General features: G+C 38.5%; 1 protein-coding gene across 1 annotated transcript in view; it reads left to right on the forward strand.

Moving 5' to 3' along the window:
* Positions 1 to 15,514, forward strand: part of Larp4 (La ribonucleoprotein 4) — a 53,706-nt gene that overhangs the window by 24,309 nt on the left and 13,883 nt on the right. The window contains 10 exon segments of the mRNA XM_038341667.2: positions 3,211 to 3,286; positions 6,148 to 6,188; positions 6,191 to 6,275; positions 6,609 to 6,616; positions 7,094 to 7,197; positions 9,740 to 9,851; positions 11,356 to 11,408; positions 13,592 to 13,804; positions 14,455 to 14,558; positions 15,090 to 15,305. Coding sequence (XP_038197595.1) covers positions 3,211 to 3,286; positions 6,148 to 6,188; positions 6,191 to 6,275; positions 6,609 to 6,616; positions 7,094 to 7,197; positions 9,740 to 9,851; positions 11,356 to 11,408; positions 13,592 to 13,804; positions 14,455 to 14,558; positions 15,090 to 15,305 — 1,012 coding nt within the window.

The raw sequence follows: 15,514 nt of genomic DNA on the forward strand, positions 1-15,514 counted from the left end.
GAAGGAAGGAAGGAACGGAAAGAGGGATGTGTGTACTTAGAATGAAAAACCTTCAGCACTGCTGAAATTAATTTATCACTGTATATTTTTAAGTTTAGCAACTAATCATTGAGGAAATACTAGGGCCGAGGAGGTGCTCAGTGAGTGAAGTACTTGCTGGAGGACTTACATCCCGACTCCCAGCACCCACATACAAGCTAGACATAGTGGATTTGAGTCTAACCCCAGTACTAGTTACAGAGACAGGCAGATCCTGGGATTCCTAGCCAGCAACCATAGCAGGTTCACCGAGAGATCTTATCTCTAAGGTGGAGAATGATAGAGGACACTAAATATCGACTTCTGACCTCTATGCACACATGCATCATTATATATACCAATCCAAGTTCCCACTCCCTCCCCTCCTTCCATTCCCTTTATCTTCCCTGCCCATCCACTCCACAGAGAAGGTGAAGCACATTGCTTTGGGGAAGATCCAAGGCCCTCTCTGCTATAGGCTGAGCAAGGTATCCATCCAAAGAGAATAGGTTCCCAAAAAGCCAGTACAAGCAGTAAGGATAAATACTGGTGCCACTGCCTGTGGCCTCTCAGTCTGCCCCAGCCGCGCAACTGTCAACCACATTCAGAGGGACTAGTTTGGACCTAGGCTGGGTTCTTCCCTGTCCAGCTGGAGTTGGTGAGCTCCCGTTGTTAGCTTAGGTAGACTGTTTCAGTGGGTGAACCCATCATAGCCTTGACCTGTTGGGGCAGCTGGCCCAATCCCTGCGTTCAGGGGCGTGGCTGCCCCAGCGGAGTAGCATACCCCTTAAATTGTCTCTGTCTTATGTTGCACATTTTGGAAGTTTCTTGTTTGTGCTTCCTGGTTGCTTTGGTAATTTTACTCTCCTTCTCAGATCTTTGATGGGGTTGAAGATTAGATAATGGTAGCTACCTTCTAGATTATTTAGACTTCCCAAAGTAGAGTGATTAGAAAAATTTTTTGTTATATACTCCTCGCCTGATATTGTTTACTTCTTGTAATTTTATATGATCTGTTCCCATTGTATATAGTTGTATTTGGTTTCTGAATCTGTCTTATTTAGACAAAAGGGGGAGATGTTGGGGCAGCTGGCCCAATCCCTGCGTTCAGGGGCGTGGCTGCCCCAGCGGAGTAGCATACCCCTTAAATAGGATCGGGGCGACGGAAGGAGCCCCGTTTGGTTCTCCCCTGCGTACCTTCTCCGCTGGACCCTTGGTTCTATAAGTTTCCTTATTTTCCCTTGTATTAAAACTGATTTATTATAAAGGACTATCGTGGTTATTCCCTAACCCCTATAACCGCTGGTACCTTTGCCGGTACATTGACCTTTGCTCATATTATCATTCCTCCCACTCTTCAACTGGACTTTGGGAGCTCAGTCCAGAGCTCTGATGCAGGTCTCTGCTTCTGTTTCCATCAGTTGCTGGATACTCATCAGTCTGACTACAGGACAAAGTCAGTTTGGGCACCCTCTCCTCTATTTCTTAGGGTCTTAGCTGGGATCATCCTTGTGGATTCCTGGGAATTTCTCTAGAGCCAAGTTTCTTGCCAGCCCCATAATGGTTTCCCCAGTCAACATATCTCTTTCCTTGCTCTCATCTCTATTCTTCCTCCATCTAGATTTATCCATTCCCTCAAGTTCTCCTTCCCCTCCTCCATTCCCCTTTCTTTTCCCCCTTCCCCTCACACCCTCCCTTCTCCCCTCACTCCCATGCTCCCAGTTTTGTCAGGCAATCTCGTCTATTTTGACTTTCCAGGTGGATCTGTATATGTTTCTCTTAGGGTTCATCTTGTTACTTAGCTTCTCTAGAATCATGAGAGGACATTTGCTCTTAGTCATTTTTTTCTGTGTTCCTTCCTTGCGGGGAGGATTTATAGTCTGTTTTAAGGCCATCCTGGGCTACATAGTAAGACCTACCCTGTGCAATATAATCTCAGCACTTGTTGGTAGAGGCAGAAGAGTTAGGAATTCAAAGTCATGCTTACCCACATAGTGTGTTTGAAGTTTGTTTGTTTTTTGGGTTTTTGTTTTGTTTTGTTTTTGTTTTTTGTTTTTTGAGACAGGGTTTCTCTGTAGCTTTGGAGCCTGTCTTGGAACTAGCTCTTGTAGACCAGGCTGGCCTCGAACTCACAGAGATCCGCCCGCCTCTGCCTCCCAAGTGCTGGGATTAAAGGCATGCGCCACCACTGCCCGGCTCTTGAAGTTTGTTTAAACTACCTAAGATTCTGTCTCAAAAAGTCAAAACCAAGAAACTGAGGAAACAAGTCAAAAATGAAAAAAGATATAAGGAGAATTATGAGTGTGACTCACAGTGGATATATTGCTAGTAAAGCAGATAGTTACATAAACATAATCTATCCCACTTTAGTTCCTTTCTTAAATTTTAGATCACCTTTAGCTTGGGGTTTCTTGTTTTGTTTTGTGTTCCCTTGAAGAACTGAGTAGTTGTCAATTTTTTATGTTTTTGTTTTTTAAGTGGTCTGTCTTTCTGTGTTGCCCTGGCTGTTCTGGAACTCGCATTGTAGACCAGGCTGGTCTCAAACTTAGAGATCTGCCTGCCTCACAATTTTACAAATGAGATCAGGACAATCAATGTTTAACTTCATAGTAGTCAAATACTTTTAGTACGAATGGCCCTTCCTTATTTCTTGGAGAAGTGTGTGCGTGCACGTGTATGCTTTTCTCCACCTTGGTTTTTGAGCCAGGTCACTGGCTTAGGGCTCACTCATTAGGTTAGGCTAGCTGGCTAGAGAGCCCCACGGATCTCCTGTTTTTACCTCCATGGTACTGGCATTACAAGTATGCACTATGGTGTCATCACATTTGACATTTTTAATGTGTGTTCTGGGACTTGAACTTGGGGTTCATGATTGTATGACAAGCAGTGTACTGACTGAACATATGTATGAACTATGTATGTGACAACGTATATTGAGTCCATTGCCACACACATGCTAGATGAATACTTTGTCTCTGTGTTTCGGAGTTCAGCCCCAGCTCAGTAAGATGAAGCTTCAGTCAGTATGAAGTACTGCTGGAAAAAGTGTAAGTTGAAAAAAATTAGACTTGATTTAATAATATAGTTTTGTTGTACGTTTTAATTTGTAGTTAATCGGTGACTTCAGTATCTGTGTTAAGTTTCACCTGTGACAACTTTAACAGTTTTCTCTCTCTCATTTTCTGTCATCAGGAGAAAGCAATTCAACAATTTCTACAGAAGATTTAAAAGAATGTCTGAGAAAACAATTAGAGTTCTGTTTCTCACGGTACAGATCTTTTTAATTGATAATCTTTTTATTGTTTTTAATGAGTAGATATAAAATACCTGTGCAATAGGCAGTTATCATTTTCTTTAGTCACAGATTTTGCTATCTTTCTTGAGCATATTTCTTAATTAGACTTAAGGGTAGCCTTTATTTGTTTTCTCTTTTCTCAGCAGATGACAGTACCCATTGCATACTTTTCCTAGGCTCATATTTAGTTTGCATTTTCTAAAAACGAAAGGAAAATAATTTTTAAAAACTAGTGGAATAAAAGGAAGGAAAAAAATCTCAATTTTAAGTTTTTAGGAGTTGGCTCTTATAACTTTTGAACAGAGTAATTTTACCAAGACCCTAAACCAATAGGTCAAGAATTTTTTTTTTTTTCTTAAACATGAAGTCCTTTTAGGCGAGTATTTCAAAATAGCTTATTTACAGGTGAGAATTACGTAGAAATATTTGTTGCTTAGAAACTATAAAGTTTCAGTATATAAAACTGTTTACAACTGGGCATTATGACATACATTATTAATTAATCCCAGCACTAGGGAGGCAAAAGCTGGTGAGTCCCGGAGGTAAGGCTGGCTTCATCTGCATAGAGACTCCAGGACAGCCAGAGGCACATAATAAGACTGTTTCAGACAGAACAAAAGCTGTTAGGAATAATTGAAAATTTGGACATACATGCAGATGGAGGGTTTTCCATTTTTCTAGTATTTGGTGAAACAGTTATTCGAGCTCCTTGTAGGCTGGAAGTATCGACTTTTTGGGAGGAGGGGGTTTCAAGATAGGATTTCTCTGTTTCGTCTGGATGACCTCAAACTCAGATTGCCTGCCTTTGTCTACTGAGTGCTGGGATTAAAGGTGTGTGCCCAATCACGCCTGGCTCAGAAGCATAGATTTTATGCTACCTTTCTCTCTTGTTTTTTGAATTTTGATTCTGTGAGCCAGGTTCTCAATTTGTAGCTCTAGCTTTTTTAAAAGATCTGTCTGCCTCTGCCTCCTTAGTGCTAGGATTAAGAGCCACGCACTACCATACTAGGCATATCCACCCACCCCCTGATCTTTAACCTGGAGCCTCTCACATGCTGGACAATTAAGTGCTGTGCCACTGGGCTGTTATCTTCAGCGCTGGTTCTCATATGAATAATTTGGTTTTTGGGTGGTTACCAAATGGCTATTGTTGTGGTTTTCTAATTATTTTGTCCCCATCCCCATCTCTTTCTTTATGTGGTGCTGAGGATTAAACCCAGGGCCTCATGAGTTGCTAGGCAAGTACTCAGCCTATCCCAGTACTAATTCCTCCAATTTTTCTTTCTGCAATCTAGGTAATTGATATTTTACTACAAGGAAACATACTTCATTTTTTTTTTTTTTTTGTTATTTTCTTTTGTTTTTGAGACAGACTTAGGCAACCCAAGCAGCCCTCAGATTCTCCTTCCTCAGCCACCCTAGGAATTTTGGAATTCTAAGCTGCAGGTATCACAACACACTATGTAATTAGATTTTAATTATTTACTTTATAAGACCTTAAGACAATAAGATCTTACTCTAGCCAAGGCTAACCTGAAATTCACTGTGAGCTTAGCCTGATCTTGAATTCTTACCAGTCCTTCTTTCTCCTCATTCCTAGTGCTGGAATTAGATGTGAGCATAATTCTTTTTTTTATAAAATACTTTTAGTAATTATTTGTAAGGTTCTTACAAAATGGCTTATTATTTTTGGAACTGCTTCTGTCGTATTTTGTGTTATCATGTCCTAACCCCCCCCCACACACACACCCCTGCTTTTTGTTTTTTAGTTTTAAACAAGATTTTATTGTGTAGTTCTAGCTGTGGCCAGAAGCTCATTGTTTAGACCAGGCTGACTTTAAACTCATATTTATCCACCTGCCTCTGCCTTCCATGTTCTGGGATTATTAAAAATGTGTTCAACCGGGGCTGGAGAGATGGCTCAGAGGTTAAGAGCATTGCCTGTTTTTCCAAAGGTCCTGAGTTCAACTCTCAGCCACCACATGGTGGCTCACAACCATCTGTAATGGGGTCTGGTGCCCTCTTCTGGCCTGCAGGCATACACACAGACAGAATATTGTATACATAATAAATATTTTTTAAAATGTGTTCAACCCTTATCTTTTTTTTCAATTTTATGTATATGACTGTTTACCTATATGTGTATATGTGCATCACTTATGTGCAGGGCCCTCAGAGGCAAGAAGAAGGCATTGGATCTCTTCAAACTGGAGTTAGAGACATTTGTGAGCTGACATGTGGGTGTGGGGAACTGAACCTGGGTCTTCCACAAGAGCAGAAAGTGCTCTTAACACTAAGCCATCTCTCTGCCCCTCTATCCATTTCTTGTTGCTGCTGCTAGTGGTGGTTCCTGGGAATTGAACTCAAAACCTCTGGAAGAGCAGTTAGTGCTCTTAACCTCTGAGCCATCTCTCCAGCCCCTTAAACTGGTCTTGATAGCATACATGTACATTACATAGCTTGTAATGCCAGCTATGAGCAGAGTATCTTAAAATTTTAATTTTAATTTTAAATACCTTTCAAGTTCAATAGTCAAGCATGTTTATGAAAAAAGCACTTACAAATTAAATTTCTATGATTCAGTTTATGGTTAAACTACCATTTTTTTCCATATGCATTGGGATTCAAAACCTATTGAAGTTGTTACTGGTATGATTCTGTTGGTATATTCAAGTTGAGCTAAGAGAACTGTCGAACTTCTCATAATTCATCTTAGTGTTTTAGCTACTTTGATTTCTCTAGACATAGTGATAAACATGAATATGGTACATTTTTGCTTTAGATGCTTTTTAAGAATTATGTATGCTATATTTGCTTCTGTTTATTTCTTTCAGAGAAAATTTATCAAAGGATCTTTACTTGATATCTCAAATGGATGTGATCAGTTCATCCCAAATGGACCGTTGGCCAACATGGAAGAAATACAAAAACTGACCACAGATCCAGATTTAATTCTTGAAGTGTTTGAGATGTATGTAATGACTTTTTAGCTTTTTTTTTTTTTTTTTCTCTTCACCCCTCCCCCCAAATAGGGTTTTCTCAGCTTTGGAACTGGTCCTGGCTTCGAACTCATGGAGATCAGCCAGCCTATGCCTCCCAAGTGCTAGGACTAAAGGCTTGTGCCACCACCGCCTGGCTAGCTCTTTTATAGTTACAAAGTTAACGATTTTTATTTCTAGTTATACAGGGAACATTTTAAGTAGACTTTAGTGTGTGTATGTGTTAGTATGTATGTTCTTTTTAATCTGTACACATAGTAAGTATTAGCAGGTCAAAGGTTGTTGTATAGGAATAGCCTCATTTGTTTTATGATTTCACAACCTACTAATGAGTTTTGACCTATGTATAGTTTGATAAATAACTCCTGGAGTTATTATTTAATTTGTACCCCCCAGTCCCTTTGTATAAGAACAAAAATGTTGGGGTGAATCCTAGGCTTTTATCCTCATCACTAGGAAAAGGGGATATACATGGACGTTATAATAAATGCTTTTTTTTCCCCTGGAGGATTCTTTTCAGCACATTGAATTACAGTGTAGGTGCTCCAGATACTTACGTTAGCAAATAACATTTGGTAATCATTTTTGCTCTTTGCATACAAACCTCCTTTTTCCCCCCCTTTTTCTTTTTTTTAAGCATGACAGTAATTTTTGGCATTTTACCTTAGCATTTGACAATTTATTTGTTAAGAAATTGAAATGAACAATTTTTAATGACATTATTAATTTCATTACCTGTCACTTTTAAGTGAGATGTGCTTTTTTTTTTTTTTAATTTCAGCTTCCCCTATGGTACAGGTTGATGAGAAGGGGGAGAAGGTGAGACCAAGTCATAAGCGTTGCATTGTAATTCTCAGAGAAATTCCTGAAACTACACCGGTAGAGGTAATCATTGATTATTACTAAGATTAACTGTTCTTTAATTGTTTAGATCAGAGGAAGTAGGCAAGCAAAGTAAAAATCAATACCCTCTTATCAGACTTGTGAAATCTGAAGTATTAAAATAGAATAAAGGAGGAAGAATGTATATGTCTTTGTTCTTAGGAGAATAAATCTAAGTATTGCAGTAATATTAATTTTGTTTTCTTGTTGTTTTTTCTTAAATATTTATTTATTTATTTATTATGTATACAATATTCTGTCTGTGTATATGCCTGCAGGCCAGAAGAGGGCACCAGACCTCATTACAGATGGATGTGAGCCACCATGTGGTTGCTGGGAATTGAACTCAGGACCTTTGGAAAAGCATGAAATGCTCTTAACCTCTGAGCCATCTCTCCAGCCCCCAGTAATATTAATTTTGAATGTATTGACTGACAATTAACTAGGAGGATTCATCTAATAAAAGTGGATGAAAAAATTTTGAAGAATTGGTTGCAAAAATGTAAAACAAGCCACATTCATAAGGATCAGGGGTGGTTCAGGTTTGGGAATAAAATAATATTTGAATAAAACAACATACTTCAGAATCCTACCCTTCTAAAAATACACAAATATTTACTTAGTAATTCTGCCAGGAATCACAGACTAACTTTACGTCTTTTGATTTTTCAAGACAGGGTTTCTCTATATTGCTTAGAAGCCTGTCCTGGAACTCTTGTTGATGAGGCTGGCCTTGAACTGAGAGATTTCGCCTGACTCTGCCTCCTGAGTGCTGGGATTAAAGGCTATCACTACCCGGCTCTAACTTTACAATTATTTAAAGCCATAGTTATGTGTTGTATAGACAAAGTAACTGAGCCTTAAGATGATTTAAAAAATTACCCAAGTGTACGTGAGTTAGATTAGGCTGTAAAGGTGGCTCAGAGGTTAAGAGCACCGTCTGCTCTTCCAAAGGTCCTGAGTTCAATTCCCAGCAACCACATGGTGGCTTACAACCATCTGTAATGAGATCTGGTGCCCTCTTGAAGAAGAGACCTGGTCAGTCGTCCTCATCAACTTTGACCATGAAACCCAATATGGACAAGTTCAACAGAACCACCATATACGGGCTGCTCATGCATGCTTCAGCATTGCCAGGGCATAAATTTCAATTTTTTTTCAAAGTGAGTTAGATTACATGGCAGACTAGGTTGAAACTTTGTGTAATTCCAGAGCTTATGTTTCTTAACTGCTCTGCTAAGGGCTTCATTATAAATTGCATGTGGCATGTCAATAAATCAAAGAAGGAATTGTGTAGTTACTGACTTACTGTAATTTGTTAGGATTAAAAAAATTGGGGGGGGGACAAAAAAATTTAGGCCCTATTTATATGATTTTATATGATGACTTTATAGTTAAATCTTTTTGCCCAGTGTCATTCACGTTATGTATCTGAAATGTTGACTTCCTAACCCTAGATAGTAAATGGACTGAAATGATGAAAACAGATGCAGATAGCTTCAGAATAGGCTCGATTTCATTATTAAATTACTGTTTGATCTCTCTGCTAGTCCTGGAAATGTTTGTTTTCCTGCTCTTTGTATGTTCTTTTCAACTTCCCCGCCCACCCCCCCTCCCACCCCCCAGACAGGGTTTCTCTGGAGCTTTGGAGCCTGTCCTGGAACTAGCGAACACTTGTAGACCAGGCTGACCTCGAACTCACAGGCCTGCGCTACCACTGACAGGCCTTTTTTTTTTTTTTTTAAGGCCTGCCTCCCTCCCTGCCACACTCACTGTCCCCAGGGGTTCCCCCTTGTCCATCCCTGAAGCTCCCCTCCCCCCACAATCCTCTGCTTCTGATTCTGCTCAGGGTGGGCTCAGAAGAAGGGCATGGGGATTCTCTGCCCAGAGGCTGAAAAGGAGGAGAATGAGACCCCTAATGTAGGCAGGGGTCTCACTTGCACTCAGCTACCTCTGAACTCGGCTTCTAACTACAAACAAGCCCCCACCACCAAACTTTAAACTCTCTTTTCAGCTATTAACTCTTGCCTTAACAAATCTCAGTTTTGTTATAATCAGTTTTTTTTTCTGGATTTATTTTTTGGTAAGTTACATAGTTATAGGAAAGATGTTTGTATCTGATTCTGATACAAAGAAAATATCTAAATTAGATAAGAATGTATGAGTGGTATTATGTTAGTAAAGATCATAACTTAAAAACTTTTCTCCTTGCTGGGTGGTGATAACACACACTTTTAATCCCAGCACTCAGGAGGCAGAAAAGGGCATATTTTTGTGAGTTCGAGACCAGCCTGGTCTACAGAGCTAGCTCTAGGACACCCAGGGTTACATAGAGAAACCCTGTCTGAGATAAACAAACAAACAAACTTCTCCTTGTTGAGGAGGAAAATGACTTGGGAGAGAGCTAAATAAGGAAACTTTAGCTTGCCATTACAACTGAAGTATTTCTGTTTTGTTACTCATAAGATAAAGTTTGGTGCAAGTTTTACACTATAACTGCCATGTTTTCGTTTCACACGTTGACTGTATTTTTCTCTTTTTTTAGGGAAGTAAAAGCGTTGTTTAAAAATGAAACTGCCCAAAAGTCATAAGCTGTGAATTTGCACACAACAGCAATTGGTATATTACTTTCCAGTCAGACACGGATGCGCAGCAGGTGAGAGGAGAGCTTCCTCCAATAAAAATCTCAGTGGAGTGTATGTGTTTGGGGTAGAGGTGTGGCCCCAGTGGTAGAGTACAGGTCTAGGGTACATAAGGTCCTAGGTTCAGTTCCTAGTACCACAAGGAAAGAACCAGATATGGTAGTTCCCTCCTATAGTTATAGAACTTGGCAGAGAGAGACAGGAAAGATCAGGAGTTGAGGACCAACGTTGACTACATAAGTGTGATTGGGGCCAGCTTGGGTTATATGAGATCTTGTATCAAAACTTTATAAAAGGAAAATATGAATTAGGACTTGGTAGTGATGGTGCATGCCTGTTAACAAAGCACTTGATACTGAAGCTGTTTAAGGCTAGCCTAGGTTGTTACAAAGTGAGACCATGGCAAAAGAAGAAGAAAGGTTTACCAAGATTGGTCATACTTTTTAAAATTGGTATTTACTTTGTTTTTTATTATCTGCATATAATTTTAACAGATTTGTTGTTGTTTTGTGTTTGGTTTTTCATGTCAGGGTTTTACTGGCCATCCTGGAACTCGCTCTGTAGACCAGGCTGGGCTTGAACTCAGAGATCCATGTGCTTAAGCATCCCTAGTGCTGAGATTAAAGGCTGAGGACCACCGCTGCCCAACTTCGGGTTTATCGGTTTTAATTAAAAAAAATTTTTTATTTGAAAGAAAAATAAATGAACATAGACTTTAAACATACGCAAAGATTTAGAATTGTATTCAATGGTAGTTTTATGGAGGGAGGCCTAGGCTACGTGGCAGTCATCCTTCCTCATGTCCTCCTGAATGTTGGGATACAGATGTGAGCTGTCACAATGATCTTATTCCCCATTTTTCCTCTTTAATATGTATGAGTGTATTGTCGGTCTGTGTATGCCTGGTGCCCAAGAAGGCAAGAAAAGGGTGCTGTATATCCCTGGACTGAACCTAAAGATGTGGAAATCAAATTCTTTTTTGTTGTTTTGTTTTGAGATTGGGTTGTCTAGGGTTTTTGTTTGTTGATGGGTTGTAGTAATGGTGTGTGGTGGTTTGTTTGTGCTGTTTTTTGGTCTTATCTGTATTTGTTCGAGATAGGTGCTCTCTGTGAGCTTGTAAGGTTGGCCAGGCCGGCCCCTCCCTCTTGGCAGTCCTGTGTCAGAGCCACCACTCCCAATTAGAGGTTGTTACCAGGGTCCTTGTGTTGTGCCTTTTGTCACAGCTCCTTACCAACTTCTTGCATTGCCTACAAGCCCTATCAAGGAATGTGTTGTTTTCTTGTTAGTCCTTCTCAAGGTTTATTGTTTTTGCCTTGCTGTGTGAAAGGGTGGCTTAGCTCACAGCAAGCCTTTCTCCTGTGTAGCTTCCTAAGTGCTGGGATTTCAAGTGTACATCACCACACAGCAAGACCTTTTTGTTTAGTTAGGACTGATAATAGTAAGCTGATTTAATAGAATGAAAATGGCTTTAATGAAATGTGTAAATGCTAATAGAAGTTCATTTTTGTTTTAAACAGGCCTTTTAAATATTTAAGAGAAGAAGTTAAAACATTTCAGGGCAAGCCAATCATGGTAAGAAACATTGTAAATACATTAGATACTAGTGTGAAATAAGAGGTTTTGTATAGAACATGATGGTTGGTTTTTTGTGTTTCTTTTAAAAGAATTAAGAATTCATGAAAGACGTTTTATAAAAAGCTATAATAATTTTAAAGACTTTTCTGATTGTGTTCTTCAGAAAATTAATTGATAGAAAACATGAAAATACTGACTACAGAATTTTTTTTACAGGGAATCACAAAGTTTTTTATACTAGTTTACATCCTATAATTCTAGATCTAAAAATGAATAAGTATAATTTCTTAATAATGATGAAAATCATTTGCAGTTCTTCCATCCCTGTGTCAGTTAACTGTGTTACCACAGTTATATCCATTTGAGAGGGAATTGTCGATAATAAATTTACACAGTGCCTTTACATGTTAACTCTATTCTTAAATTCTATGAAATTTATCTTCATACTTCTTGCTATCATTATTGCTATTGTTTAGACTTGACAGTTGGTGTAGCCTCTTAACCACTGATTACTAACTCCTTGTTTTCTTGTTTGTTTCAGTTAAGCACTGTACACATATTAACTCATCTTTTCAAACAAAATGAGGCAAGAAAATTGGTTGTTTCAGGCTAACTTGAGCTACATAGTGAGAGTTCAAGGCAAGACTTGTACATTTGAAAGAACACCTGATTGAGATAGGTGCTCTTGTTTTCTCCACTTTGATTACTGAAGAAAATGGCAGTAGCTAAACTAGTGTCATGTGACTGACTAGTAAGGAAAACGATTGGTACAAGTAACTTGCACCAATACCATATTGCACAAATAGTACAAGACACTACTTGTAAAAACTGACGTTTAAATCTGGTGAACTGTGTGGAGTCTGATAATACGAGTTTCCATATTACAAATGAGTTTCCTTTGCTAATTATTCCAGCTTCCTTTGTCTCTTTTGAAATCACCGTTTTCCTTTGAAATTACAGCAATACTGTTTTGTGTCTCCCAATGACTTAAAGATTTCTTATGTATATTTTGATCTTTGATAAAACTTCATTAATTTGGTATATATTGTAGACTAAAACCTAATTGCATTTTTAAACATTTTAATTATTTATTTGTCTATATGTGTATGTCTATATATATGTGTGTATATACCTGAGATTAGGAGCATCCTCTGTAGCTGGCATTATAAGCAGTTTAAGCTGCCTGGTATGGGTGCTGGAAATTGAACTCAGGTCTTCTGTGAAAACAATACATGCTCTTTTGTTTTTGTTTTTTTCTTTGTTTTGTTTTTGCTTTTTGAGGCAGGATTTCTCGGTAGTTTTTGGAGCCTGTCCTGGAACTCGCTCTGTAGACCAGGCTGGCCTCGAACTCACAGAGATCCTCCTGTTTATGCCTCCCGAGTGCTGGGCTTAAAGGTGTGCGCCACCATTGCCTTGCAAGAACAGTACATGTTCTTAGCCACTGAGCAATCTCTCAACTCCCCCCCTTTTTTTTATTTTAATAAATTAAAAATTATTTTTTAATTTGGACAGTTGTCTACTTGTTGGCTGAACCTGTCACGTTTCTTTGGAAATGTCTGTTAGGGGTCTTTGATCTCTTTCCTCAGTCTTTACTTCCCTGAGCCACTACTGCTGTCTTCATTATGACAGCTTCACTGTAGGTGATTTTTTTTCTTTATTATTTTATGAATTTGCTGCGTAGATTCTTATTTATCTGGTGTCAATAAAGAAACAAAGCAATATTGAAGTTAATGGAATAGCAATTTTTAAATTAAACTTTAAATTTACTTTAGTACTTATTTTTTTAATTTTCTGACATGTATGTTTCTGTATGTGAGCATGCACATGTGAGTGCAGGTGCCTTCAGAGGCCAGGGACACTCTTTTGCTCTTAGCTGTTTCCTATAACCTAATGTATTCCAGGTTTATGTTGTTATAGATGGTGATATTCCTCTTTGTAAAGCTAGAGAATCCTCTGGAATAGTAGCATAGTCACTTTTAACTATTGAGTCCAGCTCTTGTTCTTATTTTTACCCTTGTTTTATTGTGGTTCTTCTCAAGTCCAGATTTTTCTATTAATTCTGGTTCTAATTCATTTTGATTCTAAACAGAAATAAATAATAGCACATGTAAAAAAATAAGTTGAAACATATTTGTTGTATTATACATTTCATCTTTTATTATTATGTTTTCTTCTTCTAGGCAAGGATAAAAGCCATTAATACGTTTTTTGCTAAGAATGGTTATCGATTAATGGATTCTAGTCTGTATACTCAACCCATTCAGACTCCAACCCAATATCCCTCACCAGTCTTTATGCAGCCAGTGTATAACCCTCATCAGCAGTACTCAGTGTATAGTATTGTGCCTCAGTCTTGGTCTCCAAGCCCTGCACCCTACTTTGAAACACCACTGGTAAGTGAGACCTTTAGGAAAAAATAACACAATATTTAGTTCAAGTTTAAATGTAAAGAAAACATCTAAAAACCAAGTAGAGATGCATTTGCCTGTAATTGGAGCACACAGAAAGCAGCATTAGAAGGATCATTGCAACTTCAAGGCCAGGCTAGTGTGCATAGAAAGTAAAAGACCAGTCATAGTTGTCAAAAAGTTACCAAAAAACCCAACAAGCTAATCCAGTTGGTTGATTTTTGTGTTTGCTACTTTGTGGGTAAACTATGATAACTCCTTATCCAGTAAGCATATTACTAAGGTTGTGCTGTTGGTTTCTCCAGTTTGATTCTTTACATTTTGCTAAGTGAATTGAAAAAGAAACTAAGTCTGTTGTTTGTATGTAGACCAGGCTGGCCTTGAGCTCAGAGAGGTCTGCCTGCCTCTAGAGTGCTGGGACGTAAGATGTGCACCACATCAAAGAGTGGATATGTTATTTATAATAAAATAGTGTGTGGTGGCAACATTGCCGAAATTATTAAGTACATTTTTCTATTTTTTTTTTAAAACTTATTGAAGAAATTGGTGTTACTTTGGCTCACTTGGGTTTCTCAAAACCCTCTCTGGAGTATTATATTATATCCTTACCATTAAACACTAATGTTTTTTTCTAGGCTCCTTTCCCTAATGGTAGTTTTGTGAATGGCTTTAGTTCACCGGGATCTTATAAAACAAATGCTGCTGCTGTGAGCATGGGCCGACCATTCCAAAAAAATCGGTAAGATAAAAAACGATAGCTGAAATTTATTTTAAACAATTTTTGGTAATTCCTCAGAAATTTCCATTTTCCTTTTTTTTCCTTTTCTCGGTTTTTCAAGACAGGATTTCTCTGTAGCTTTCAGGTCTGTCCTGGAACTACCTCTTATAGACCAGGTTGGCCTTGAACTCACAGAGATCCGCCTGCCTCTGCCTCCCTAGTGCTGGGATTAAAGTTGGCACCACCACCGTCCAGCTATTTCCATGTTCATGTTGGGAAACTCAATAACTATTTTTGTTTATTTTTATAACACGTTCGTGAATTACTAGTATATAATTCAAGATCAGAATGAGTGATAGTGCTGGGTAAAGGCATGCACCACTAGGCTTGCTTTTGATGCTGAGCTAGAAGTAGCTTTATGTGGCACTTCATTCCCCACCCCACCCCATTACATGTTGTGGAAATTCCTTTGCCTTTTCTTAAAAATACTACATAAGAGATATAACATTTTCTTGATTTATTCTTTGTATATTTTTTCTTTCCTTATTTTAGTGTGAAGCCTCATTTTAGGTCATCCAGTGGTTCAGAACACTCAACAGAGGGCTCTGTGTCATTGGGGGATGGACCATTAAGCAGATCTAGTTCAAGGAACTTTCTCTCTGAACGGCATAATACTACAGTAGTAACAGGGAGTCAAGAACAAGCTTATCTTCCAAAGGAAGCTCCCATTTTACAGATGGAACAGAATGGGGACCTTGTTAGGGGCAGGTAAGTAAACTTGATTTAATCATAATATGCTGATCTTCAATGCTGAAAACTGGTGATTTTTGTTCTTATTTTAATTGGTGTGTGGTTATCTTAAATAAATTAATTGGGGGCTGGAGAGATGGCTCAGAAGTTAAGAGCACTAACTCTTCTTGCAGAGGTCCTGAGTTTCATTCTCAGCAACTACATGGTGGCTCACAACCATTTATAAT

This window comes from Arvicola amphibius, chromosome 9, assembly GCF_903992535.2.
Source record: "Arvicola amphibius chromosome 9, mArvAmp1.2, whole genome shotgun sequence".
Lineage (NCBI taxonomy): Eukaryota > Metazoa > Chordata > Mammalia > Rodentia > Cricetidae > Arvicola > Arvicola amphibius.